The sequence below is a fragment of the Morone saxatilis genome, unplaced genomic scaffold, assembly GCF_004916995.1.
Source record: "Morone saxatilis isolate NCDOM2014 unplaced genomic scaffold, NCSU_SB_2.0 Contig17, whole genome shotgun sequence".
Lineage (NCBI taxonomy): Eukaryota > Metazoa > Chordata > Actinopteri > Moronidae > Morone > Morone saxatilis.
The window spans coordinates 6,968,104-6,995,700 of NW_023339729.1; the positions used below are offsets into that span (position 1 = coordinate 6,968,104).

General features: G+C 42.6%; 4 protein-coding genes across 8 annotated transcripts in view; 3 read left to right on the top strand and 1 right to left on the bottom strand.

The window, feature by feature from the left end:
* LOC118326547 (bMERB domain-containing protein 1-like) overlaps nt 1-338 on the top strand; it is an 8,657-nt gene extending 8,319 nt beyond the window's left edge. The window contains exons 6-7 of the mRNA XM_035659561.1: nt 51-133; nt 220-338. Of these exons, the coding sequence (XP_035515454.1) occupies nt 51-133; nt 220-338 (202 nt within the window). The remainder of the gene's footprint in view (nt 1-50; nt 134-219) is intronic.
* Nucleotides 339-2,570: 2,232 nt separating this feature from the next.
* Nucleotides 2,571-18,692, bottom strand: LOC118326744 (meiosis regulator and mRNA stability factor 1). 5 transcript variants are annotated; one of them, XM_035659800.1, is made up of 27 exons: nt 18,600-18,692; nt 17,767-17,976; nt 16,173-17,054; nt 15,819-15,981; nt 15,371-15,585; nt 15,085-15,202; nt 14,820-14,992; nt 13,965-14,489; nt 12,764-12,918; nt 12,489-12,650; nt 12,139-12,325; nt 11,788-11,966; nt 11,602-11,682; nt 11,253-11,492; nt 10,774-10,893; nt 10,492-10,670; nt 10,183-10,403; nt 9,950-10,092; nt 9,630-9,763; nt 8,889-9,091; nt 8,183-8,410; nt 7,506-7,745; nt 7,148-7,399; nt 6,931-6,991; nt 6,676-6,780; nt 6,307-6,483; nt 2,571-5,598 (listed from the first exon to the last, which is right to left on the bottom strand). In XM_035659800.1, the coding sequence occupies exons 2-27, from the start codon at nt 17,920-17,922 to the stop codon at nt 5,405-5,407; spliced, it is 5,493 nt and encodes a 1,830-aa protein (XP_035515693.1). In that variant the 5' UTR covers nt 17,923-17,976; nt 18,600-18,692; the 3' UTR covers nt 2,571-5,404. The 5 variants fall into 5 exon arrangements, 4 of the variants coding, with proteins under 4 accessions (XP_035515693.1, XP_035515695.1, XP_035515692.1 ...); XM_035659802.1 differs by having other exon boundaries at nt 16,848-17,054; nt 17,740-17,976; XM_035659799.1 differs by having other exon boundaries at nt 17,740-17,976.
* Nucleotides 18,693-19,548: 856 nt separating this feature from the next.
* Nucleotides 19,549-24,720, top strand: LOC118326746 (pannexin-1-like). The gene is made up of 6 exons (XM_035659803.1): nt 19,549-19,942; nt 22,105-22,226; nt 22,351-22,550; nt 22,637-23,138; nt 23,247-23,397; nt 23,486-24,720. The coding sequence occupies exons 1-5, from the start codon at nt 19,762-19,764 to the stop codon at nt 23,394-23,396; spliced, it is 1,155 nt and encodes a 384-aa protein (XP_035515696.1). The 5' UTR covers nt 19,549-19,761; the 3' UTR covers nt 23,397; nt 23,486-24,720.
* Nucleotides 24,721-25,085: 365 nt separating this feature from the next.
* The window catches only part of LOC118326717 (nuclear distribution protein nudE homolog 1-like), a 6,049-nt gene continuing 3,537 nt past the window's right edge, over nt 25,086-27,597 (top strand). The window contains exons 1-5 of the mRNA XM_035659760.1: nt 25,086-25,240; nt 25,637-25,760; nt 25,897-26,050; nt 26,508-26,656; nt 26,817-26,953. Of these exons, the coding sequence (XP_035515653.1) occupies nt 25,675-25,760; nt 25,897-26,050; nt 26,508-26,656; nt 26,817-26,953 (526 nt within the window). The 5' untranslated portion in view covers nt 25,086-25,240; nt 25,637-25,674. The remainder of the gene's footprint in view (nt 25,241-25,636; nt 25,761-25,896; nt 26,051-26,507; nt 26,657-26,816; nt 26,954-27,597) is intronic.

Consider the following 27,597-nt stretch of genomic DNA (forward strand, 5'->3'; position numbering starts at 1 on the left):
AGGTGCACTGTATTCATATGGCTGACTATGTGACCGTCTCTTAAACTCAGGGAGCGAGAGGAAGACAAGGAGATGGCAGAGTTCCTCAGACTGAAGCTGATGCCTCTGGAGAAGAAGCTCAAGGTCACACAAAGTGAGTGTCACACAGTGAGAGAGGGACAGGAGTGTTGTTCACTTCCATGGTGTGATCGTTTCTTTTTCCTCTTTCTACACAACAAGGTCCGCCAAAGCCCAAGAGACAAATCCCGGAGCCGCCTCCCAACAAACCATCCATCACCAAGTCAGGAGTGGCCATCATTAAGGATTGCTGTGGAGCCACCCAATGTGCCGTCATGTAACTGACACAGATCTCTCCATGAGCCCTTCCTCCTGTCAGAAACCACACACACTCACGTCATGTGACATGCCATACATCACTTCCTGTGACTCAGAGAACCTCAGTTTGCTGCGTTTCCCCTCAAAACTGTGCAGGAATCAGGTTTGTAATTGAGTTACAGCCACAAAGATTCAGCCCAGAGTTTGGGAACTGATCCCTAATCAGTACTTGAAGGGAAGCGTACAGTAAGGAGCTTCTATAAGTGAAGATACTTGTCCACGGTGTATATGAGGGAAAGGGAACTGTAAATATTAAAAAGTCTTAAATGAGAATCAGTTTGGGTCCTTCCATCATGTAACATTGCTTTAAATATCAATATGGTCTATGATCATGTGGGTTGATAAACAGTGCAAGCATTTACAGACCTACAAGCACAAAGTGAAGTATAAATGCTGGGGTTCTCTGACAGGAAAAAACATCGGTCATCATCCCGTCATGTTTGATAACGGGTATTTATTCTTCCATTTCAACCCTTTAACACCAACCAGTGAACCTCTCAGCGTTTTTAATCACTTTTCCCAGGTTGGATGAACACATGTAGTTCAGACAAACAATACGGCTGCCGATGCTTTCGTACTGAAGCGGAGAAACATTTTTGACTCTGTGCTTTAGCTTGAACAGCAGTTACATTCTCTATCTGTGATCCTGTAATATCTGCCGTACTGCATAGAAAGCGTCGGCAGAGTCTGGTGTTCAGTGAAAGTTAACAAAATTTACAAACCTCAAACAAATACTTGATAAAAACAGACTTCAGTGACTAAAATTCCACCGCAGCGCTGCTACAAAGTTGGGTCATATTAGGCTGAATGCCAACAAATAGCATTTGTCTGCTTTAAAAGATGTCTGTCAGTACAGCTCATCTCTCTCATATGAGCACTAATCTAAGTTTTCAATAGAACATGAGACACATAAAATAATCTGTGTCAACTGCAGGTGCTTCCGTATCATCAAAACTAGATAAAGAATTATTCATGTCCAAGGGAACAGCCTCAGCAGCAGGTGCTTCATGTCCTTTAAAACTCCACCATAGAGGAACAGTGGTAATAAGACAATAGGAATATACATAGACATACAGTGCTGTGCAAAATAAAGTATTCGGGTGTTTTTAAATGGAGTTTACTACCCGAGATCTAGCAGTGTGATGTACAAACCTGAAGCCAGCAGTGCACAGACACTGACACTTTACAGTGAAGCAGGGGACATCTTGCGTCAAGCAGGAAAACTCCAAGAAATACACCCAACATTTTGCCACACCACCACACACACTTTAATTAGCAAAGGATTAAAGAGCCTTTTTAGGGATTTTAATGTGGATTTTTTTTTGTGGAAACAAAAACAGATGTCTTAATACTTGTCTGGAGAGTTTCTCCGGGGGCATTTTCAAACCCAAACCCGTCCATACAACAGTATCATATCAGCAAATTCACATTAAGAATATTACGTTGAGATCTGATATAAAGGTTTTGTAGGCTAAAAATGCAGAATCCTCCCACTTTAATGTTATATAAAATATAATCTGACAACTAGGATTTTTGTCCAAACATTTTCATTCCACTCTATAGACGCTAACGCTAACTGGCATACAGTGTCATACGACCCACTTTTGTAACAGCGTATCAGCTGGTGTTGTGGAGACCTTTTGTTATTTAAACACCTGTATACTGTATACACCATCACAAGTCATTTTATTCAACATGGTAGGGTTTTAATTTCTCTTTTATAAATGGTCCACCATGCTTGCTCATTTCCCCAGAGTCCCATCACTGGCCATATCAACGTCAACCTACCAGGAATTCCTGACTGTGGTAGTGTGACAATCAGTTATTATGATATTGCTGATAAGCAAACAACTTGCATCCTCTGATTTAGTTTTGCATTTTTATGATAAACACCAGGAAATTAATGCAATTCTCTTGTAAATGCCTACAATAGACGGTGTATGTTTGAGTGTATTTAGGACATTAGTGACTCCTGTCAAGAAAAGTGTTGCTCTTGTCACTTCCCCTTCCTTCTGATAACAGTGTTCTGTAGTAGTAGTGAATTTATGAAGGTCCTAATGTTGAATATTGAACAAATATGCAGAAAATAAGCTGAAACTACCTGTACATATGTGTTTAAATAAAGAGCATCTTTCAGGATTTTGTTGATTTTGATTCTTTCAAACAACCACAAAAATACTGAGAGGAGGCAGAAGTGATGCTTGTGAAATTTATTTACGGAAATCTTTTTGGTCCCTTCAACAACATTAGACTGTTACAGCGACTTCTGGTGCAGTGAGGCGGTAAAACGGTGTGACGGAGGCAAATGTAGAGACAATTGTTAACCCGATAAAGAATAATCACAAGGCAGGAGTTTTAAGGACACTGCTGAGTAACAGAAGAACTGTCGTTCAATGTGAAAACTGAATAAGCAAGACGAGGTCAGATACAGTTAAACAGAAACTGAGTTAAAGACACAAAAACATGTTTCAACCCCTCTCTGGCCACTAACTAATTTCACATGTGTATTTCATGAACCAAAACTATGCAAAAGTGCATATTTTGACAGGTACAATAGCTTCTCACTGATGTAACCAAAACCAAAGAGAAAGCTAAACGGGGAAGTTAATGTTGTCATCCGAGTTAGTTGCCACTGCAGCACTCTGAGGGAGATCTAAGGTTTTGCTCAAATTCACAAAAAGTAATACATTCTTACTGCCAAAGTTAAATCTAGACATCTCGTGAGCATTTTAATCCCCTTTACTGTTACCAATTCTAAATCATTAACTATTCCTAACTGCTCATTCCATAATCAAAAGGTTTCCAGACAGTCAGTAAAACATTGCAGGAGAGACCTGAACAGCCCCAATTAAAAACATTTTGATTGGCATCTCAGACGTTTTGGTGAGTTGGCAGCTGGAATCTCTCTGCTTTAAAAAGGTTTTTATTTTATTTTTTATAATCAAGTCTGACAAAGAAAACTGTATTAACACTGCCTGAAGAGGTAAACACTGGAACTGGACAGAAACTGATAAAATGGGCTCTTACCCATTTCTTTGAATCTTTTCTCTGAACACAAAACAACAAGAACAACGACAATCATTTGACTTCAGTGGCGCCTGGATTGTGCAAAAACTTCATATGCAGCCGACATCATTTGGTGGCATTTTGGCAGCCAGCAGTCTTGTAAACAATTGAGACTGAGGAAAACGGAGAAACCAACACACATCAGCAAGTAAAAACTCCTCTGTGAGATGCGAGGGGTGGGGAGGTACGACGGCAATTCCTTTGGCACCGTGGCAAATACAAGCCATTGTAAAAGCCCGGCAGATTCCAGAGAGCCGCAGAGGGTCCCTCTGTGTGTACAGTCTGTTCAGGAGGCTTCCCAGAGCCCCCGAGGTGCTCCACAAACAGCCTACCGCCTCCCGTCCCATCTCTTATCCCTAAAAACTCACAATTCACCTTGTCATTAAAAAACAAAACTCAGGAGCGCTCACTGCTCCCCTCGAACCCTTCAACTCAGGCAGTAGGGACGTCGCCACAGATACAGCAACTACCAGCAACAAGGTTAACTTAACAAAACCTTGAGCATCTAATGTGGCAACTGCAAGGGTGACGCCAACTCTTAAGACCTCTAAAACATGGTGGAAATAAAGACTGATCTTAAAGAATGTCCTACCATCATTCGTTCCTGTCTGCTCCTCCTGGGCTTACACCATGCATAAACTTATTTATGCACACCATGCATATTTCACACCACCTACTCCAGTGTAAACCACACACAGACAAAATAGAGCTAAAAAGAACACAAACACACTGGCCGCTGGCTGAAGCCGAACAATCAAAGTATATGTCAGTCCCTGCTGCCCAAGCACCAACCTGGAGTATTAAAGGGGCACCTTTTCCCTTTCAGGCCTTCATTAGTGGCCCCTGGAGAGACGAGCCAAAATCTTTGCTATAAATTAGGTCAAAGTACTACAAGAATAAAATTCCTGAGAGCAGCGCTTGTCACATTATCAATCAAAACTGTTGCCATCCACGCTTGAACGTTAGCTTCCATTTACAAAAGCAACCATCTGACCAGACAGATACTCATCGCTTCAGTCCTTCATCACTGAATTGCCACAGAATACACCACAGGTTTAGGCCAAACACTTCCAGACTACTAAATACTTTGCATAACAAAAGAAACTGAAAATACTGTCCTTTGGCTACTTTACAGAGACAGAAGTCGAGAATGTACCTCTCAAAGAGAAGCTACCTCTTAAGAAATCTTTACCCAAGAGTGGACTAGAATGAGTAGAATAAAAACAGGCAGGTGCTTAGCAACCTGTTCAGTTGACGTGTCTACAGTTAGCTACAAACCAAAATCTCCAAAAATTTGAAATGAGTTCAAAAATGAATGAACATCATAAATTAAATGCTCTGTCGTTTGGGAGTATACATGAAGGTTTCTTAATGATACATGAACAAAACCAGCTCTAAAAACCTTATTTATCTTCTAAACTGAGAATATGGGAGACTACATTTCTTGGATTTTACATAGAAAACTTAGTTACTCCTCCCTAGCACATCTCCCAATATTACCCAATACTCTATACAGTGACAACCAACTCATTTTTTAGACTCTGCGTTCATTATGAGCCAGCGAGTGTTCTTTGACACAAAGGGGCCCTAAACTGAAGAGGCACATTATGGGAATATAAATTAACTTCCCTTCAGATCAAATCAAACACAGGTTACAGTAGATGAATTTGGCAAATTAAATAATTGCAGAAAATCTGCAAGAAGAAAATCACAGCTTGGTGAACATCGGAGGAACATACGGATTACGAAATACGAAAACAAAGAACAAAGAACAAAGAACGCAGATGAGTGATTGAGAAGAAAGCAGAAGAATGCAACAGCCTGTTAAGATGTAGAGGGGACAATACCAACGCTCTTCTGGGGTCGTTTCTGTGTAGCGTGTTCAGTGTAGCCAGTCAACTCTTGCATTTAGAGTTACACTATATGTGAACTAGTATTGCTTTGTGTGTATGTGTGAATGGGATCAGAGGCCTGTTGTGAATGAGAAGTTGGCAGCTAGCTTAATTCTGCTGCGCGTGGCTCTTCTGCTGGGACTGTCCATGGAGGAGGGGGTCTTCACGTTGGGGGGCAGTGGAGGTTCGGTGACAGAGTCTTCTGCGCTGCCAGGCGGCTCAGACGTGCTGTCAGGAGCAGCTGCCACCTCAGGTTCATCACTCACTGAAAATCACACAGACTGAGTTTACACCTAATGAAAGACGGGAAGGGTGCAAACAAAAGTGTGATGTGCTCATTAAAATGTATTTTTGTTCCATTTTGCAGAAATCTTTTTTGATAACTAGAAAGCACATCCGTGCCAAGGCCACGCAATCCAGCAAGCTGACTGGCTTAAGGCACATATCATTTTGGAATTAGGAGCCGAAAAAACAAAACTGATTGCAAATCTTACATCAATTTCTGTAAAGTTGAGAATAGAGCTGCATCAATTACACAAATAATTGATTAGCAAGTAATTAATATCAAAATATTTTGATAACTGAGCGAGAAAAAGTGCCTAAATTCTCTTATTTCAGCTTCTCTATGAATATTTTCTGGTTTATTTGATCGTCTATGACAGTAAATGAACATCTTTGGGTTGCAGACAAAACAAAACATTTGAGGACATTAAATTGGGCTTCCGGGAAACTGATCATTTTTCATCATTCTGTGATATTTTATGGACCAAACAAATGATCAATTAATCGAGAAAAGGATCAACAATGAAAATAATTGTTATTTTGCAGCCATAGTTGACAACCTGATTTCTAAAGTAAAAATGACAAATATGAAATCTCAGTCAAAGCAAAGGGCAACTTTAATTGCCTTACAGGAATATTTGTTAGGCGCCGATATGGGTTCAAAATTTAAGACAAAAACAATAAAACTGACCTGTTGGTGGTTGTGGCGATGGAGTTTTCTCCTCAAAGTGAATCAGGTCCGTCTCCTGGAGGAGAACGGGGTCGGGGTGGAGCTGAGGTGAGGGTAGGCAGGATGGTACAGGACCACACAGCAGGTCTAATGGTGAGGTCAAACACAGCAGCTCTGACTCTGCTGCTTTGTCGCCACCTGGTAGGTAAAAAAAGAACATGGCCGTTTCATCTAAATTCCATCTCAACTAGACTGAGAGCAGAGCGGTCTTTGAAAACATGCCAGTCAAAACATTTTCACCCCCTTCATTTTTATATCGCTAGTCAACAGCTCTTAGGATTTACATTTTTTTTTAATGATGAACCAAAAAGTGTCCTTGTGTGACCTTACCTGGACTTTGGGCTCCAGACGTTGCGTTGCTAACTGGGCTGTCTCTCGGGCTTTCCATGTCCTCTCCTGGCTGGGGGCTGTTGGGGGCTGAAGAGCTTGCCCTTGCTAAACAAAATACACACAAACACACGTCCATACATTGTGTAGGCACCGCCAATTGTTCCCAGAGGCACCCACAGTTGAGACCTCTAAAAAATGACCCCTGCCTGAAATCATATGAAACTTGCTATGAGAAAGATGCCCCATCACCTTTACCTTTCATATCGTTCTTCAAAACAATAATCCTCTTGCGACCGTGCCCTTTGATCCAGACCACCTGATGACCACACAAAACAATCAAAGAAATATGAAGACACAAGAACAAACTACAAGGACTGTTTAAGATATAACAATGCAGGATTAGGTTAAAGCTTTGGGTGGTCCTGAAATCAAAAACAATTGAGTAAAAGTAACTAACAGAATTAATTCCAACCTGTGGAATGGCGCTGAGCAGCTCATCAGTGTTGATGTATCCGTAGGAGCGTGGTTCAAGGCTGCAGCCTGTAAACTTGTTATAGGCCCCCTGGAACTCTGTAAGGAAGATCTGGTTGTAATGGTAGGTGTGGAGCAGCGCACGCATGTTACGGGCAAACTGGTAAAGCCTGGTCAGCCTCACCCACTCCTCACCACGACCACCGTTAGTGTTGCAGGCTTTGATGCAGTCATCACTTTCTTCATGGTACAACTGTGAAAGACCAAAGATAAAACGGTCAGATTCTGCTTCTGTGTGAGAGTATTGGTAGAAAGAGCATTTTAAGATAAAAAAAATAAATAAAAACTCCTGCACTCACCTCAACAAGGTACGGCAGGCTCTTGAGTAACTCACTGAGGGAGAGGAACCCATATTCACATGGGTTAAGTGGGGCTCCATGAACAATCAAGTACTGCTCGCTCAGCACCTCCACTTTGACACCCTGTGTGACTTGCTCCTCCTCTTGAGACATGAGCAGACTCAGCAGCTGGGAGGTGAGTGAGCGCAAAGACTTCCTGTTGATCAACTGCACTTCCCGGCCCTCACAGCCATCCACCACCTTGAAATGGAAAGAAAGTGGCTGCTTCTTTATCTGTATTTTACTAGTGAAAACACTGGTCTTGCCAAGTAAGGACCATCACGAGTGCACTTACAGTGCCTGTAGGTTGCTCTAGGTCACTCTAAATAATACATTTTCCATAATGTCAATGTTGATATTTTAAACTGATTTGAATTGTTATTGGGCTAGTCAGATAAATTGACATGTACTGAGATGGTCTCTTCTCTTCTTTTTGCTGAATTAATTCTATTTTAAGCACTAAATGAACTAGAACACTAGAACAGATATAGTTTCTGGCAGACATTTAATGATGGATGAATGTGTTTGTTCATAACGCCTTGGAGTCTCTATCTAAATCAGTAGAGTTAAGATCCACAAATGCTATTTGGAGCAGTGAAAGAAACAACCAAACAAGAAAACTCTCTGGAGTTCTTTACCTTGACAACATGGCAGAGTTTGGTCAGCAGAGCTGGCAGGGAGCTGGCATCGTAGTCCTGCAGGCGTAGGCCATAACCAAAGGTCTTGCTGTACTCTGTGAGCAGCTGGCTGACAGGAAGGCTGGAGTTTTTCTGAGCCCGAAGCAGCTTGACCAGCTGAGCAGCCAGAGCTTTGATACGCTCCACTTCCGTCAGAGTCAGCACTTTCTCCTCACCACACTCCAATACCTGACAAACAGTCGTTAAGTTAGTGTTCAGGCCTCGACAAAGGAGGCATTTATACTTGATTAAAAAAGGTGGGTTCAGTAAACTAGCTCAATCAAAGCACATGACGCGAAAAGTTAAGAGCCTGATATGACCCACAAAAACATAAATCAATAAAAAAAAAAAAATGAGTATAAATCAATGTGGGGGGTGCAAATACCATGGGAGCTGCCTAATGCTGATCAGCTATTACTAGGTCAGTTTGAATGAGCAAGTCAACTAAAAAAACGCAAGTCTAAATTTAGGACTCAGATACTTAACTTGAACTACTGAGATCAAATCCTGCTGATTAACACAAAGGGACAATCACTACACAACACAAATGTAACACCTGTGCTTCAATGTACTTTCTTCAATCTCACTTTTTGTCCTGAAAGGTAGTAAATATTCCATTAGGAACAACAATTCTCAGTGTTGGAGAACCACAGGCTTCCTAACTCACCATCAGGATGTCTGGGATTGCCTCGAAGAGCTCCATGAGCTTGGTGAAGCCGTAGTAGCTGAGCTTGCACTGACGACCGAAGTGATGGTGGTAGGTGGGGATGAACTTACTGAAGGGCATTCGGCAGTGAGGCTGGTGACGGAGAAGGTCCACCACCTCCTTCCCAAACTGTTTAGTGCGCTCCATTTCCTCCACTGTACGCTCTGTAGGCAATAAGAGGGAATTCAGTGAAATCTAAATAAATTAAAATTTGTCAATACCTTTTATAGTAGGGTTTTCATTTCCTTCATTAGCTTTCATAAAAAGTGTTACCATTCCTATAACTTAAGGACCAATGTTAGAGATTTAGTGACATCTAATGGTAGTTGCTGATTGCAAATTCTGTTGTCGTCTCACCCTCCCGTTCCAAGCATGTAGAAGAAACTATGGTAGCCGTGAAGCTGGCAAAAAATGCATTAGGCCCCATCTAGAACCAGTATTTGGTTCTCTGTTCTGAGCTACTGTAAAAACATGGCGGTTGAACATGGCAAACTCAATATAAGAATACCCACTCCCCCAGTAGATAAAAACAACCAATTTTAAAGGCAATGAAAACTGATTATTCATTAATAAAAACATAATTAGGCATATTAGATTCTAGTTCTACCAAGAGATCATCCTGATACACACTGGACCTTTAAAAAAGGTAACCTTTTAATGACCTGTTTCTTTTAGTCTTTTCAATAACTGCTTTAAACAGACCTCTCTTGGGAACAGAGATGATCGTGTCTGTGTCTTCGTGTGTAATAGTGATGGTGGTGTCAGGGATCTCAGTCAGCAGGTCCATCAGGTCACATATGCCATAGTCGATTACTCTCCAGTCTCTAGAGAAGCACCTGATACACAAAGTATAAGAATACATTACTAACATCCACAACACTGATCTGTACTTCTATTAGACTTGTATAGTTTTCTCCGACTGTTCACAGCCAAACCAACGAGCAAACTGCAAGCAAAAACCTCTACAATATACAAAGGCAATATGAAGACATTATCTACAGCTCCAACCAAAGATGACTGACCAATGGTATGCCTGCATGAAATCCTTGATTGCCACTTGTTTGCTGGCTTGAAATTTAAGCAGTTTGAGCAGGTCCTGGGTGAAGCGCTTCACTTGAGCACGATGGGTCAGGGTCAGTAAACGCTTGGTACCCATACCCAAGATCTGTAGGTAAAGAAGAAAAAAAACAAAAAACTATGTAGAATACAAAAAACAAAAAATAAGAAATATGTCTGATCTAATTATCCTCAGTACCTGCAGGACATGTGGCACGGCCTCCAGAAGCTCCAGCAGCTTAGAATAGCCATAGTCAGAGACACGGCACTGCTTGGCAAAGTGATGGTGGTATGAGGGTATGAACTTGCTCATGGGCATGATGCAAGAAGGCTGACTCTTCAATAGGTCAATAATCTCTCGGCTGAACTGAATGAGCTGTGGGTTGCCAACCGGACTCTTGCAACGCTGAATCCACGGCTCTGCAAAAAATAAAATGGGTATATTTGATTGGTGAAGATAGCACTATGTAGGTACTGTAGAAACTACGAAATGTCAACATGTTCCTACCGGAGTTTGGTGCTGGTGGTTTATTGTGGATCCACTTGATGACTTTGAAGCCATTCTGAGCTGTGACTATTGTGATACTGGGAACACAGGTAATGAGGTGCTCCAGAGGAACACCGCCCTCCAGTGTCTCATTGCCCAGCTGCAGAGGGCTGAATTTTGCTGCATAGCAGTCTGGAAAACTAAAAAGGAAAATATACTACATTATTGAATTTATGTGAAAATATACCCCGATTCAAAATGTTGATTATTAGGTTAAACATGAATTAAAGAGGTGGTTGTCACCTGAGTAATGGTAGAGTTCCCTCATGTGACTGCAACAGACTGTGGACCTCAGAGGCTAAGGTGCTCAAAGACATTACAACAAATGGTATTTTATAGGAGTCGGGGTCAAAGTCAGCCACACTAAAGAAAAAAAAGGTAGATAAAATCAGAGAAGACATCGGTGACAGCTGAAATTGTAATGCTCAGAGAATGGTGCTTGTGAAAATTAAGGTGGATGATTCAATTTTTCAGGGAAAGTGAGTGAGGTACATCAAAGGTTAAGATGCACCACGAGTTACCAATTGGCCAACACCACAAGACTACTACTAAAGATTTAAATCTGTGCAATTCAGTTTTAGAAAATAATGTCTTGGCTAACCAGGTTTGACAAGGAGGAGCATGCAACCTAGTGTATTGTAATATACATTTCCATGAATTAAGCATTCAATCAGAATACTATATAAACAGACCATGTGCATTTCATGCAAGATTCTAATAACCTGAAGTCCTGCTGTGTGTAGTGTTGTCTGCAGACAGGTTCATGGTACTCTAGCTCTTCAAACACCACAGGGCTGCCACTAGCAGAGGAGGAGCACTCCTGGGATTGGGAAGATCCCAGTGGACTCTGACGAATTTGGCTACTAGGCAGAAGACACACAAGCCTTGAGCCTCCCTGTTCCCGCACTGCCACCACCTCTGGTAGCCTGTACAGATCTCCAGCCACAAGCTTACGAGAATATCTGGAGGGGGAAAAAAAAAAGAAAAGCATATAGTTTTGGAAATGCTACACTCTACAAAATAAATATGAGATTAGTTGCTAAAGTTAAGAGTTTAGACAAAGCTACTTACTTTTTCTCATAGATCTCTGTGAACTTGAAGAGGGGAAGGCAATTGGCAGGTGCATCCTGAAGAATGCTGATGATCTCAGTGCTGCATAATGAAAAAGCTGAAAATGTACCATCACAATGCAAAACAGAAGAAAATACATTGCAAATAAGTTGCATGAACCCCCAACTCAACTACACTCTGCTGTACCTCAGCATGGCAAGGGATTTGTTGCTGCCACCGGTGATCAGAGACACCTGAATGCGCTTGCCTCCGATCTTATAACGGTGTAGGCCACTGACAGCACTTATGGCCTGCTGCAGGAACAACATCTGGATTGTGGCCTTGAGCTGATAGTCTGTGTGGGGGCTAAGCTGCACAGCTTTCACCTAGACGAAACAAGGAAATGTTTTGAGACAAGGCTGAATTTTTTAAAAAGTCTGCAAACAATCTTATTGCAGGCAAACTTTCCATCTAAATGGACTTTCTTTTGGATGTCAAGAGGATACCGACATACTCTATACATTAATCATACAATAACACCACAGAAGTAAGTCTTACCCGCCCGTATCGGGAGAAGGTGTCATGCAGTGTCTGCTGCAGATCCTTGCGGGACATTCTGTAATCCAGGTTGGCCACCTGGACCTCTGCCCCATCTGAGAAAGGCTCAGAAGGACCTTCGGGACATGGGCTACGAGGGGCAGACAGGAGGGGCGAGGACCGGCTGGACAGGCAGGGGGACGCACTCCTTTTGTTAGACAAGGGGGAAGAAAAATTTAAAACAACATTACACTTAATATTAAGAAGGTCTTGGGAATATTTATGCAGCATTAGCAGTATGCCACCTCCAGAACAATTAATGCTCTAGGCCAACTTAGTCAAATATGACTGATTTAAACACAATATGTCACCTGGATGACCAGGAGCTCTGGGGCAGGACAAGGGGACTGAGACTCCTGTGCAGGTTCAACTTGCTGAAGGCTGAGGGTGTGCTAATCTGGAACTCTCCTGAGCTTCTGTCCCCTTGTTCTACCGGCGATTCAGTCACATTGCGAGGACTGGAACCCTCTCTCCTGCATGGAAGATTTAAAAAAAAAAAAACATGTGTCAAGGGCAACATCCAAATATATGGAACCAATTATTAAATGGCAGTCTTCTTAGTCCAATGTCCCTTTTCTCTGTGTACCTTCTCCTGTACATGGATTCCCCAGTGAGGCCAGGCTTGGACAGCTGCTCCAGGGCCACTGTCTCACCATTACTGTGGGGGGAAGAGGAAGCAGCACGTCCTTTCTCCAGGTGGTGGAAGCCCATTCTGGGCTTGCCCTCCAAACTACCCAGCTCCTGGATCCGACAGAAGCAGCAGATATTAATACAGTAGATGGTGACCGAAATGGATACCATTGAAGTGTTTGTGTGCATGCATGCGGGTATGTCAAGCTCAATGGAAAAAGTCATGCAAGGGCTTAAACTGATGCTCTGAGAATTTAACTAGGGATGCGCATTAAAAACGAAACTAGCTGGCGACAAATCACAGAGCAGCAGCCAAAACCAGCTGAATATTAGAACTCATTGTATTTATCTTTGTTCTGTGGAAAGACTTGTGAATCAATGACTTACAGAACATGAGCTGTCTGATTAAAGAGTGATATGACAAGAATGCTGAAAAGCACATGGCCATGTTGAAACAGCCAACAGGCTTGCCATTGAGAGTTGCAGAGACGGTGAGTGTTACAACTGAGACATGAGACAGTCACTTGTAATCACATTTTAATACAGTGCTTGAGAATAAACTTCCAATTGAAATTTCCCTTTACTGTCCAACTATAGCTTAAAATGCTCATCCCTAGTTTTAGTCTTTGTATACAGTTATCCATTTGCAGGTTTTTCATAATTTGTTCTCTTGTCTTTCACAATCAAGAAGAAAAAGACAAGCCATGTCAGTCATTCCAGCCACCAGGGGTCAGTTTTATCAAAGTCAAAAACTGCATGGGCTCCAATTCAGCCACGAAATAAATGGAGGCATGGATCAGACTTTGGACAAAACACAAACGCAGTATATCAGCACTGACATACTGGATAACATACAGTCAGGAAAAAAGCACAAAAAGCTACGGGCTAATTCATGCATTAGTATGATGAATGAGCAATGAACATGCAGGACAACAGGGCACACGTAAAGCACTAACAACAACTAATGCAACATGCTAGCACACAGGCAGACAAATGAAGCTTAGCAAGCAGCTACAAGCTGTTAGTCAAAGCAGCAGTTAGAAGGACACTGGGGGGGAGGAGGGGGGGGAGAAGCTACTGTGATTTACATAGCAGCTCCTGCAAGGATAGAGGGCAATGCAGGATAAGGGGAAGCAGGCACTGATGAGTCTGCTGACCTGATGGGGCTTGGCTGGAACACCCCCGGGGGGCCCACTGCACCCCCTCCTGGGGCTGTAGGGCCTTTCAGGCACTGGGCCCGAGGTGTGGCATGGGCGGGTTGCTCGCCGTGGCCTCCTGGGTGACCTGGGCTTCTCCAGAGGCAGAAAAGAGAAGGAGGATATGGATGGGGGCGGGGGGAACATTGAATCCTGGTTTGGATAGTTCTGGGGCAGAGTCTGAGCCTGAGGCAAGTGATGGGGCCGAGACTGAAGCTCAGGCTCAGGACTTGCATCTTCTCTGGGCCGCGGGGAGAAGGAGAGGCTGATTCTGCGGCCAAACACATCCTCATTTTCCATTCGCTTGCGGGCACGGGAAGCCGCCTCAGGGCTGCCAAAACGGAGGACTGCTGTGCCCTGGGACATGCCCAGCACCTTGCCACCAGTGTTGTCTGACAGGCGGCGGAGCCTGAGCTTCACAGCGTTCCGCAGACTCTTGTCACAGTTGACAGGGAGGTTGTGCACATAGAGGAGGTTGAAACTGGGCTGAGGGAGGGGAGGAAGAGCCTGTCTGGTTTGTATCATTTACACTTACAAAATTAAAGCAGTAGTCTTCCTTTTAGTTGAAAGACATGGCTAAGAGTGCTATCGGTTAGGAAAAATTGTAATGATCGCTTAAAAAAAAAAAAAAAGAGAAAAAAAAGTGCGTGAATAAATAATTGATGAAATACACATTCCAGCAGCCTCACTTTCGGCCATATTGCTAAGTCCATACTAAAATGAAACTCTCCTTGGTTACTTTTGCCAGCACCTACTTACCTTACTTATTACAGAGTAGATCAAAAAGTTTTTAAATAAAGCATTTGTGAGGCCTACCTGTGCTTTGACAAGCACGCGTGGTGGCAGATCAGCTGTGATCTCCTGAAAGGCCACGTGGCAGTGGGCGTGCTGCATTAGGGCTGAAGATGTATGGTTGCCATGGACCAGGATCACCTGGAAACCATGCCGATGACGCAGGTCACTCAGCTCACTCGCAAAGTTCACATCCGCTGTTAACAATGAAAGATAACACTTGTTATCACAAAATCTTGTTCAAGGTTCAAGGCTGCAGTTTAATATGGTGAATCTGAGCTGAACTCACAGGATACCAGTACGACAGTTGCAGGTGCAGTGTGGGTCTCAGCAAAGCGCCGTAGGCTCTGGCGAAGCTTGTCATCTGCTGCATTCTTGGCGGTGGCATTGATATGTGCAACAGTGACCTGATAAAAAATTTTTAAAAGACAGATGACGTAAATACTGTAGCCTTAGCTTACTTTACTTACTACTGTAGCCCAATGGCAGAATGGCTTAATGGCTTAATTTAGGGTGTGAATGGCACTCATTTGTTACAGTGTAACCATTCAAATAAAATATATTAGTGCTGGTACCTGGCAGTTGTTGAGCTCTTGGATAACAGCTTTGCTCTCCTTGCTGATATCACAGACACAAATGAATTCTGCCTCCCGGTGGCCCTGAAAGAAGCGGCTGCGGATACGCTGGACAACAGCTCCGGCAGAGCGTCCACTGGGCACGCTGCAGTTCTCAATGTCCCAGAAGACACCCACCGGAGGGATGTTCTCAGGACCACTATTCTCTGGAGAACCTAGCAGACAGGTAAACAACCAGTCTAAAAACACACTAACAGTTTTAAAGCACTTTATACACCAAAGTTAATTAATTGTCATTGCAGTTAAAATGGATGGAACAACATTTCTTATCCACTGCATTCAAATCCCAAAATGCTTGCTATTTTTAAACAGTCCTGTGAAGATATTTAATACCAATTGGACATAAAATTCTAGTAAAAAAAATAAAATAAAAAATGTATCCACTGACCATACTTCTGCCCAGTCTTGCCAAGGCTGGTTGATGACATGAGCATCATGCTATCAGAGGAGGTGCCACAGCCATTACAAATGGGGATAGGGATAGAAGTAGTCTGGGGAACAGGAACATTTGGCCACACCTTGTCCGACTCTGACGGCAGACCATTCATGGGCTACAAATAAATACAAATCAAAACATTTGGCAGGGAACACGGTAATAAAACAACGGCAAGACATACTACCAAAAGCACTGTATAACAAATATAAAGCCAGTCTAAAATGACATGGCTGAGGCCATCCATGCATACTGAATACCCACAGTGATCTTCATGGCACACAAATACAAAAGAAGGGTGCTACCAACCTTCAACAGGCACTCCTGGCAGTAGTGCGCCCCCTTCACACAAACCGTGCGTTCTACATTTAGGTGCATAGGATTAGAGCAGAAGTGTGCTGAGGTGGTTGTAGTGGTGATGGTGGTGGTGGTTGGGTGATCACCGAGTGTGCTTCTCTGGGATCTTCTGGCTGACGGGCAACAGTCCACACTGCATGTGTAGTAGCCAGAAGAGGCCAGGCAAGAGCCATGCAAGTGAGCGGGTAGAGAGGAAACACAGGGGAGAGGGGAAGCCAGAGGTGCTGAGGAGGGAAACAGGCTGGGTTGACTGCATGGAAGAGGTACAGATGGGTAGGTGTGGAGGAGCCCTGAGCAGCAGGAGAGGTAGGGGTGTGATGAAATAGGCTGAGAGGTAGCGACTGAAGGGAGCAGCTGAGGTTTGTAACCAAGACTGAGCAAAGGATCAACTACTTCACCTTCACTCCTACAGCTCAGGTTACTTTTATACTGATAATTAGAAGAAGCTAAAGAGCAAGAGCCAGACCTGCTGATACTGCTGCTGCTGATGGGTGCTCCCACAGAGCTTGGGGCCATATAGAGCGAGACAACACCAGCAATGCTGCTACTGCTACCAACAACACCTCCGCCACTTAATAACCCATAGCCATCGGTCCTACAATAGTCACATTGAGTGCAAAGGCTTACTTTGGGGCTAGCCCCCTCTTGTTGCTGCTGTAGTGGTTGTTGTTGGTGAGAGTCTTGTGTAAGCTGAGGAGGAGGCAAGCAGGGAGGGGGCAAAGGGAGTGGGGCCAGAGAGAAGGGCTGGGATGATTGGGAAGAGGAAGTATGGTGTGGAGGAGGAGGGACATCTTTCAATTCCAGCACAGCCTTTTTGTTGTCCATGTAATTGTTCTGGAACATAAAAAGATGAGCAGATTATTTTACATGAAGGATTTTCTGTGGACTATTGTTTAGTATTATGGAAACCTGCTCAATCTTAAAGCAAAAGTCGTGTATAATGATTTTAACAGCACCTTCAAAGCAGGACATGAACACACTGACCAGTATTCAACAAATTTCACATGGCTTGCAGTGGCTCAATGCAAACACAGATACTGTTCCATCTCTGCAGTCAGGGCAACACTAAACAGCTTTACCACAGCATCTCCCAACCTGCTGCTGTATGACAGTCACACCTGCATGCTACTTTACCGAAGTTAAATTATGCCATGCACATTACAATCTAATATACGTGGTGATCTTACACAGTAACGCGTTGTTTTAGATGGAATTTTTTATTGTATTATTTAATTTGATTAATGAAATAGAATAAAAATAAAAACATGTAGAATGTGACTTGTATTATATGGGAGTGGGGTACAGTATGTTATTCTACTGAGTCTGAGGAAATTAAGACAAACATTGACAGTAACTTCACCACCATCCCAAAATACACAAGGGGGAGCACTAACATTGCTCTACAGCAGCCACTTTGATGAAGATGTCTGCAGACAATTGTTGTTCCACACCGATGCTGATCATCTTAAAATGTGAGATAATCAGCCGACCAATTAATGAGTCTTTTACTAACAGATACCTGGACTGTACACAGGTAAGTGCATACTTCTGTATCTGTGTGATGAAGGGATGTGGTCTCATTGGTGGAGAAGCAGTCTTTGAGTTTCCATAGCAGGGTTGAGGCCTCTGTTTTGGGGTGACTGAGCCATGGGTAGGGTCTAGAGCTGCATATGGATCTCTCCTTTCCCAGTCCTTCCATCATACAACCCAGAGAGATCCTTCACCATACTTTCGTCTCTCTTTCTCTCATGCTTTCCTGTGTAGAGGAAACGAAAGTTAAAAGTGGACACTAGTTAGTTAACTTAGTTGCGGTTACATCACCTCTCAATGACCCGGTGCGTTTGTATTCCCGTTCACATTAGACACAAAAAGAGTCCTTACTAACTCATCTATCAAAGCACAGGTCGTGCAATGGCGTTTGACTTAAGTTAACACACCAAGTACCTGCGCTTTAAATGAACAAAGGGGTCACGGCGTGTGTTCATCACGTTTTAACGCCCGTAAAGTTTGGACTGCTTATCCCGGGCTAACTAACATTACACCACAGTTGTTTTTCACCAAAGCGGGTCATGTAAAACTGCCGACGTTAAGTTAGCTACGAGCTATCTCACGTTAAAGTCGTCTCTTTGCGTGTATTAATTAATTAATCGTTGTTTGTGGCGGAATTGTCCGGTTAAATAGCCACACTGCTACCTGGATGAGCTAATCTATCGTCATCTGTTTGCCTTGAGCTAGCCTCAGCTTTAAGCTAACAACCATTAGCTTGTTTAACAGACTCGTAGCTCCCTCCCCCACATGCCAGCGTCCATTGTCTTCACGGTAAAATCAATACTATTCGGTAATGGCGAGACATGTCCAGAACAGCGGGTTGTTATCTACCTGAGAAGGTCTCGTCTTTCACATCTTCCTCAACGGACTGCTACCCCCCTATCTGTCTGTCGCCCTGGAAACGCGCACCTTTTTGTAACGTTCTTGTGCCAGAAAGCGCGCACAGCTGTCGCAAATGTCATTGTTAGTGATCGATGAATGTGATTGAGAGTGAATTGGCGGATTTTCACACTAAGATATATTCTTTAAATGTAGCCCTAGTTGCAATATATTGAATATCTTGTGTTTTGTTTCAACAATATGTTGATTTTAATCATGTTTAAGTGCATCATTTTATACTGGGCTACAAAATGTGATAAGTGATAGAAATCATCCATTTTATCACTAATATGCTAATATGTTTATAAATGATTTTCGGACCTTCCCATTATTTCTTTCTGTTAGTACTCACATAAACAGCTTTGGGACTTGCCTTTCTCTGAACTGTAAATGTTGTCATTCAGTAAAAAGTGCACCAATATCAGAAGTTGAGGGTAAGTGCATTTACTCAAATAAACTGTGCAATTTAGAGCATTTCCATTTAAGGTGCTTAAGCAGCTACTTCTACTTTAAAAGGCGAATGTTGCACATATTCCTCAGCTACATTTATTTTACAGTCATCGTTACTAGTACACTCAACAGATTATAGATCAGTTAAAAAGTTTAAATGATGCTTTGTTACAGATTAAACCATCCAACAAGTATATAAAGAAGACACAATTAGCTGTGTCTCGATTACCTGTAACATCATGCATCATTCATAATAACCCAGTAATATAAACCATTCTGCATAACGAGTATGTAATCACTTGTATATACTTATCACAATAAACTCAGCTATCATATTATTGTCTATTGTCTGGCAGGTGCACTTATAGCTCCAGTAGCGCCCTCTAGCGGCTGGCAGACAGCCAGTTCCCCCCTGTTGCCTGTGTGATGTCTGGGGTAGTGTAACGGGACAGCAGGTCCAACCATCAGTCCCAGTAGTAAGTGGAGATGGGTTAACAATAACGCCTCGGTGTTTTATTCATTATTCTCATTTCTACACTGCGGGAGTTTGTTTTTTTTAATTTATTCATCATTTTAACCTCAGACACAGTTCGTTTTCGGCTAATTGCAAAGAGACTGGCTCTTCCATCAATTAGACGACACGGGCTTTTTGTTCCCGTCAGTCATGGCGATTGCCCACGTAGCCACCGAGTACGTTTTCTCCGACTTTTTGCTGAAGGACCCCACGGAGGCGAAGTACAAGGGGCTGCGTCTGGAGCTGGCCGCGGACAAAATAGTCACGTTTCTAGCGGTGGGACTGCCTTTGTTTCTCATCTCGCTCGCATTTGCCCAAGAGGTGTCAGTCGGTGAGTGGTTGGATATGTGAGCCTCCATCGTCTGAGGTTATAATCCTTTGAATTTCATCACGTACGATAATAACAGAAGCTCTGCAGCCAATGGAAACCCGGGCGGGGCTGCTTTGTTTACCCCCCTCTGCTACATCCCATTTTGTTTCAATGAACCACACTTAAATGCAGTGGTGGGTGAGGCAGGGTGATGTGTGCGCATGGTGTGGGGTTATATTCAGTAAATGGGTAGAAAGAGAGGTGTGAATGCTGGAGAAGGTGTGGTTTATGTCTCCACCCTTCTGCTTATCTCACGCCCAGACAGTGAGGCAGGCATTCACTGCTGCTGCTGATGGAAACTTTGGGCATATGGACATACTGACAGACACCTCTACATGTATTGTGATGAAGCCTTTGTAGATAAGCTGGTGCCATATGGACCCACGTTTACTGTAAAGATAGCTCACATGAATCAACAGAAGGAGATCTGCGAGGTGTCTCCCTCTTTAGTGTGAAAACACAATATCTACAGCCCCATGCGCTGTTTAACATAGCTACATAATCTTCTTAGGTCATAATGCCCACAGTCTGTTGTTGCTATCTGCCAGTCCTGCTAGAGCCCCTTATACACAAGATAGGATGGATCCAACACACTGCAAGCCTTGAGTGGACTTTGATTACTACTAATAATAATGATACTCGTAAGGTAAATGCACATTATGGCCAAAATCCAACATTGATTTTTCCTTTTAAATCTAATCACAAAGGAGGAGATGCAGAGAGAGAGTAAGTACAAAGGCCTTTTTCACAGCAGACATTTTGACTTGTCTTAGTAGGAACATTGCTGGTGTTCCTAATAACGTTAACAAGGGCTTCATTGTGCAGTAATCATTAATGTTATTATTTATACCTGTGCTTTTCCTGCTGTGGCATATCAACCTGTCTGCTGTATGTGTGAAGGCCTGTTGTGCAAAAGAGGAGGCTGCTCAGTTTCATACACCGGACAGAACAGACGTCTGTGTATAATTAGTGGGTAGTGAATTATTAAAATAACTCAACAGATCAAAATATGGAATGGAAAAGTGGATGCATATCTCCATCTCATAAGAAACTATGGAAGTTAAGCAAACTATGGTCTAAGACTAAGTGTTGATTGTTTTTAATGCCTCCTTTAAATGTCAACACTAAAATAACCCAATGCATTTGAACAGCTGGTCATTTATGTGGAAGAGCTGGATTCTTTAACTGATTGCACTTTTCTTTTTTTTAGAAATATTTTAAATTAATACTCATGATTCAGGTGAAGTACAAGTATCTCCAAACTCAAACTGTGTCTAATGTTTTTTCAGCCAAAAAAAGAGGAATAATTTCCATATTAAACTCCTTTAAAAGGCATCGTCTCCTTCTACTTCATTAAAACTTACAGAATCTATAAATATGCAAAATCTGTTCATTTCTATAGTTTTCCTGCTGGACACAAGATGTCTCCTACTTCACTGTAAAGTCCATTCTCAGTGTCTGTGCACTGGTGGCTTCCAGTTTCTACATCACACTGCCATTAGTTGCATACTCGACCAATTGAGTAACTTCTTAGTTCCTTTCCACCACTGATCTTACATAATAAAAGTAGTTGGAAATATGTGTTGCATATGATTATAGCTATAGTCAAATAATGTAGCATTCATTTTGTGGACATTCACTGTTGCAGGCAAAACTTTAAGAAGAAATAACTGTCCTAGCATTATGTGAAAACTCATTGCTTCATGCTCCAACAGCAAACAGAAGATGACTTACTATATATTTATATATAACTGGTAGTATTATGATTAATACTGCAATTGATTTAACTGATACTTTGGCCGTATGGCATAAATGGAAAACACAGAAAATGAGAATCCTGTAGCCAGAAGGTGCTCAGTTTGTTTAAAGCTTCATTCTGTTATATTAATATGACAGCTCCAGTGCTGCCAAAATGTTACTGTCTGTTGACTATGTGGGTCATTTGTGAGTTGTACGTGCCTGATTAGACTTCCCATTGTACACCTGCCATAATAGAGGATGGCATAATTGTTGACACAAAGTACGCTGAAAACAACCAATCAACAAATTAGGCCATGAGTACAGAGGAGGGCTGACAGTTCTTGTAGTGTTTGTTGCTCTAATTCTTCACTTTCTTCATCCAGGCACCCAGATCAGCTGCTTTGCTCCCACTAACTTCTCCTGGAGACAGGCCGCTTATGTGGACTCATTTTGTTGGGCAGCAGTGCAGCAACAAGCGAACAGTTCACCACTATGGCTGCACAAGGTACAGAGTAAAAACAGCTACATTAAAGTTATACTAAAAACGTCTAGAAATCAAAGTTGAGATATTTGTTTCTTCTTCTAATTCTTCTTTTTCCGGTCTGTTTTCTCCCTCTCTGATCCCTCAGTTCTTCCCATATATCCTGCTTTTACTGGCCATCCTCTTGTATATCCCGGCCCTGTTCTGGCGTTTCACTGCAGCTCCGCACCTCTCCTCTGACCTCAACTTTATCATGGAGGAGCTGGATCGCTTTTATAATCGTGCCATCAAATTGGCCAAGAATCTAGCATCCTTAGACAGCAAAGATGCACCCGAGGACACCCAGAGGTAATCGCACATCTGTTGTTTTTCCTTCAGATAACCATGTTGTTGTAGGGAAGGGTTATTTGACCATGTGTCTTTTTCTGCAACAGTGCTTTGGACCTGACAGAGGGTTGCTTTAAATACCCTTTAGTGGAGCAGTACCTGAAGACCAAGCGCTTCTCTCGCAGCCTCGTGGTCAAGTACCTTACATGTCGGGGCCTGACTCTGCTGATCCTCCTGCTGGCCTGTCTCTACCTTGGCTACTACATCCAACTGGCCTCTTTCACTGACGAGTTTCCCTGTGACCTGCGTACAGGGTTGCTGAAGAACGAAAGCATAGTGCCGTCTGCCGTCCAGTGTAAGCTTGTGGCGGTGGGTGTCTTCAGGCTGCTCAGCTACATCAACTTGGGAGTGTATGTGCTTCTTGCTCCACTGGTGGTGTACGCTGCTCTTGGACCAGCTCACCAGAGCTCCGGCTTTCTCCGGCCCTATGAGATGCTGCCAGGCTTTGGTGCTTTGGGTGTGGTCACACCCTTCTACAATGATCTCAGCATCTATCTGCTGTTCCTGCAAGAGAACCTGAGCGAACTTAAATCATTTAAGTGTCTGCAGGTGGGTCCCAGGACAGATACTTGAAGGTCCAGTATGGTGGTTAAAATAGGTCACCTGTGTTCACTGTTGCTTTTGCTTTAAAAAAGAAGTGACGTTGCTTGTTTACAGGTGCTTGAGTTGTTGCAACAAGCTGGTGATGAGGGGTTTGACGCCATGTGCCTACTGCGAACTCTGGGTCAGGTGAAGACTGATGTGTGTGACAGTAAGAAGACGTGCTTACGCAAGAACAACAAAGACACTAATAAAGCTGAAGAATGAGGTAAGGACGGATGGAGGCTGTGTGACTTTAGTGAAATAAGATTTTTATGTGGTGAATTTAACCTTGAGTGTGTTTTGTTTTGCTTCAGATCTCTCTGCCGTGTTGCTGACAGACCAATCTCTGCTGTGATGGAAGAGACAAACTGACAGAAAAACTTGTGCACTTACCTTTATCTGAGTTTACAATGGGGTACGGACCTGCAGCAGTGTAATCCATATCAGAAACAGGAGACCTATACTCTTTCACACAGCCTGTAATTTGGCCAGCAGACATTATACCTCTCAGATGTCTAATTTTTAATAACTGTGAATACTCCAAATACAAGTGTCTCAGATCCGAGACGATCTGCTGCAGACTCCTGACCCTGTTTTTTAAATTCCTGTTTATATTTTTTTCTATGGTACATACTACCTTTCTCAGGATCTTAAATGCCTTCCAATATAAGCCATGTTCTTTGGACTGAAATCTGTAAATTATTTTCCAGGTGCCAGAATGTACTTCCTGCCCTTTCTGGTAGAATGAGAAAAGTTTCTGAACACAGAGATGTATTTATAATTGAGGTGGCGTAATTAGAAGATTTAGTGAGTGATGAAAGTTTGTCCATCCAAAGTAAGCATAAACTAAACATGATTTGTTAGGTATTATACGAACCCCTGGAGTAGCTTTGCCTGGATTGTAAAGCATGTGATTATTTGTATGTAAATGTGCTGTTAACAACAGGTGGTATACTGTATGTGCATGTTAATAAGACCCTGGGTTGTCCACGCTGATGGACTGATGGCAGCTCTTCATTTGACATGAAAGATGAATTCATATTCTTCCATATTCTTCCTTCCAGGCTTTCATGAGCCCATACACGGTACAATTAAAGAATGTTGTTCTCCCTTATATCATTATGGGGTCTTTCATTTAATAATCAACATTTAGATATTAAAGTATAATAAATAATATAATATAATACTTAACTTTAATATATGATATCCTCATAGTTAATACCATATAATAACCATATAATAGATGCTTTCCCCCCTCATAAACGTTTAATGGGGAAGATGAGATGGAAACTTGTTTTGCAAGTAATGTATAACCTTATTGGTCTACTAACCTACATACTATAGTAAAATCATTCAAACCTGATTATCCAATGCAGAGCCTGTTCCTGTGTCTCCCTCATAGCTCCAATAGTCCCCCGTTGCTGCTTAATCAAATCATCAGCCATCCCAGATTATGAGCCCAGTACAGACAATTTATTATAAAATACGACTCACTTCCATTTTAAACTTTAAACTAATCTAATTCAGGAATAATTGTGATCAGAAGTAAAACCTGTACAATACAATGTAAAGCAAACAATAAATATGATGCATAAAAAGCCCCGTCTTATTAAAGTGTTTCTATTCTGCTCCTCCATACATGTGAATAAGATGGAATAAATGTTATATACAGCACCTATAAACCTTACAAAACAACAGAAGCCAAAAACAATATTATACTTTTAACTTACACAAATGACGTTTTCTTTGTTGTCATTGCACTATAGCAGGTCAACAGGCTGACAGGAGACTTCACTCTCCAGAGCTCAGCGTCTTGGCTTTACTTTCCGCAGCTACAAGTTCGTTGAACAATGTGATTGGATGATGGTTTCACAACGTCATCTCTATTGTCCAATAGCGTCCGAGAACCGACGCTTCGTTTGTATTTGGTTGGCGATACGAGGCTCGTCCTAACCCCACGAGAGATTAGTTTGTGCAATCACAATATTGCACACATCCGGAACATTTAGCCTTACCTCGAAATACATCCCCCCAGTAGTGGCATGTTTTAATCGCCCTCTTCTATGCAGGTGAGTCTGAATACTTTCTGTGGTTCTCTGTAGGAATATCACATTCTGGCTAAGTCGCTTAGCTAGCTATATTAGCTTAGCTTCAAGAGCTTAGCCAGGGTGTACGGGCTTTCTTACGCGGCGGTCAGCTGTAAAAAGTAGCTAACGCGTTCAATGGTCCTCTTTACTTTTTCGTACTTTATATACATACATGTAAAAACACGTTTCTGTAGCCTTTTCTCTCCGTAGACACAGTATACCGGCACTAAACACACGGCGCTACAGACTAACGCTAGCTAACGTAGTTAGCATTGACTAACCGCAGTAGTTTTGTGGCTTTAATGGGGAGGATGTCTGTGCTCGTGTGGCAGATAAGGACAGTTTTAAGAGCTATGCTGTGTTTTACTTCACCATCAGGCGTCCCATCCCCATCATCCTGACACAAAGCGGCAGACATGGTAGAGCCAACAACACACAAGTTTGCATCCTTGGTAGAGGAGCTGAGTTTCTGGAAGGAGCAGGCAGAGAGACACCAGCAGAGGTAACATGATCAACCTTGGGCAAATCCTCAGAGATTATTTAACAGGGAAGTTAAATAATACTCCTATAATAAAGCTACACACTAATACAGTATGTGGAGTGAGCTGTTTTTGGTGTAAACCTGGTTTTGTCATCAGGGCTGATGAGGCACAGGAGGAGCTACAGGAGTTTCAGCAGATGAGTCGAGACTATGAAGCAGAACTGGAAACGGAGCTGAAGCAGTGCGAGAGTCGAAACAAAGAGCTGCTTTTAGACAACAACCGACTGCGCATGGAACTGGAAAGCATAAAGGTAGAGCACCTTGATTATAAATAGGCCTCTACAGAGCCGGGCAAGCCCTGGTGCTCTAGTTAGTGACGAGGATGAAGAAGAAGAAGACTGTTCTTTCTTGCAGACAGAGAACCAGAGACACACCCACACACACAGACAGTCTTCAGCCAACCCAAATTCAGCCTATCATTGCCATTGCCACTAGGAAAATTGCTGCCTAGCTATAAAGCAGCTGACTGCTATTTTTGTTCAGTGCTCCATGGGGAAGAAAATATTAATGGAAGGAGGGAATGCAGGATTGTGCTAAAAAACCCTGATTGCTCAAAGGTTGTTGGGGACGAGAAGGAGAAAGACCATTAGCACAGACACACAGATCCTTCTATAACATGCTTACAGCTGCTTTGATTAATCTGCCGTAATACTGCAAACGCTGACTTTTCCTATGTCAATTCATTTGATGTCTGTGTGCTGTTTGCAGGAGAAATTTGAGGCTCAGCACTCTGATGCTTTCAGGCACATCTCAACTCTGGAGGAAGACCTGGCACAAACCAGAGCAGTGAGAGATCACCTGCAGAAATACATCCGAGAGCTAGAGCAGTCCAATGACGACCTGGAGAGGACCAAAAGGTTAGGATGTTTTGAGGATGTCACCAGTGGGCTCCATCGTCAAGTGTCGAACTAACCAGGCTGACTCTGACTTCTGTACACACAGAGAGACGTAGACTGTAGCACACTAATCCGATGAATCCAGTCTAGTGATCTTTTATTGTCATCCTGCTTGTTCCAGGGCCACCATAATGTCTCTGGAGGACTTTGAGCAGCGGATGAACCACGTCATTGAGAGGAATGCCTTTCTCGAGAGCGAGTTGGATGAGAAAGAGAACCTGCTCGAGTCAGTTCAGAGGCTCAAGGATGAAGCCAGAGGTATACACGCAAACATGCACCCGCTGTACGTAGCTTCTCAGGTTTACAGGAACTGCTGATTTCTCTACAAACTGGCACTTGCATACATAGCTCAGTGAATTTTGATAGCTGCTTTAATTTCTCAAATCCTGTGTGTATTTATGTCCCGTCTATTCTCCCTGTTTATTCTGTAATTGATCTGATGTGTAGTTCTATTCGAGGGTATATATACTCTGTGTACTGCCTAAGATCATAAGAAGGATTTTAATGGCTGTATGTGTGTTTTTCATTTAATACTGATCAAATATACTTGAATCCTGTTTATCTCTCCTTCCAGACAGCCACTGTTATTTCACAGTGGTATGAAAATTAACTTGCATAAATCTTGAGACATAAATAAGTGTGGTAATCCATCACAGTTGATATCATATCTATTTTCATTGTTAAGTTTGGGGCCCTGAGTTATCAAGAACAGGTAGCCTGGCTACAGGCTGACAATGCTACGTTCACACTGCAGGCAAAAGTGGCCCAAATCAGACTTTTACGCCCATATGTGACCCATATCTGATTGTTTTATGACAGTCTGAACAGCACAAATCCGATTTTTTTTTTTTTGATCCAGGCCACTTTCATATCTGGTCCTAAATCGGATACATATCTGATGT

Bases quoted from the DNA above. Each gene is read 5' to 3' on its own strand.
- LOC118326744 (XM_035659799.1), bottom strand. From the start codon at position 17,922: ATGATGGAAGGACTGGGAAAGGAGAGATCCATATGCAGCTCTAGACCC. The intron at 8,411-8,888 runs GTGAGTTAGGAA...ACTGTTTGTCAG, and splicing joins CAATCCCAGACATCCTGATG to GTATTGGAGTGTGGTGAGGA. The intron at 6,781-6,930 runs GTAAAGGTGATG...TATTTTGTTTAG, and splicing joins TTTGAAGAACGATATGAAAG to CAAGGGCAAGCTCTTCAGCC.
- LOC118326746 (XM_035659803.1), top strand. From the start codon at position 19,762: ATGGCGATTGCCCACGTAGCCACCGAGTACGTTTTCTCCGACTTTTTG. The intron at 19,943-22,104 runs GTGAGTGGTTGG...TTCTTCATCCAG, and splicing joins TGCCCAAGAGGTGTCAGTCG to GCACCCAGATCAGCTGCTTT. The intron at 23,139-23,246 runs GTGGGTCCCAGG...GCTTGTTTACAG, and splicing joins AATCATTTAAGTGTCTGCAG to GTGCTTGAGTTGTTGCAACA.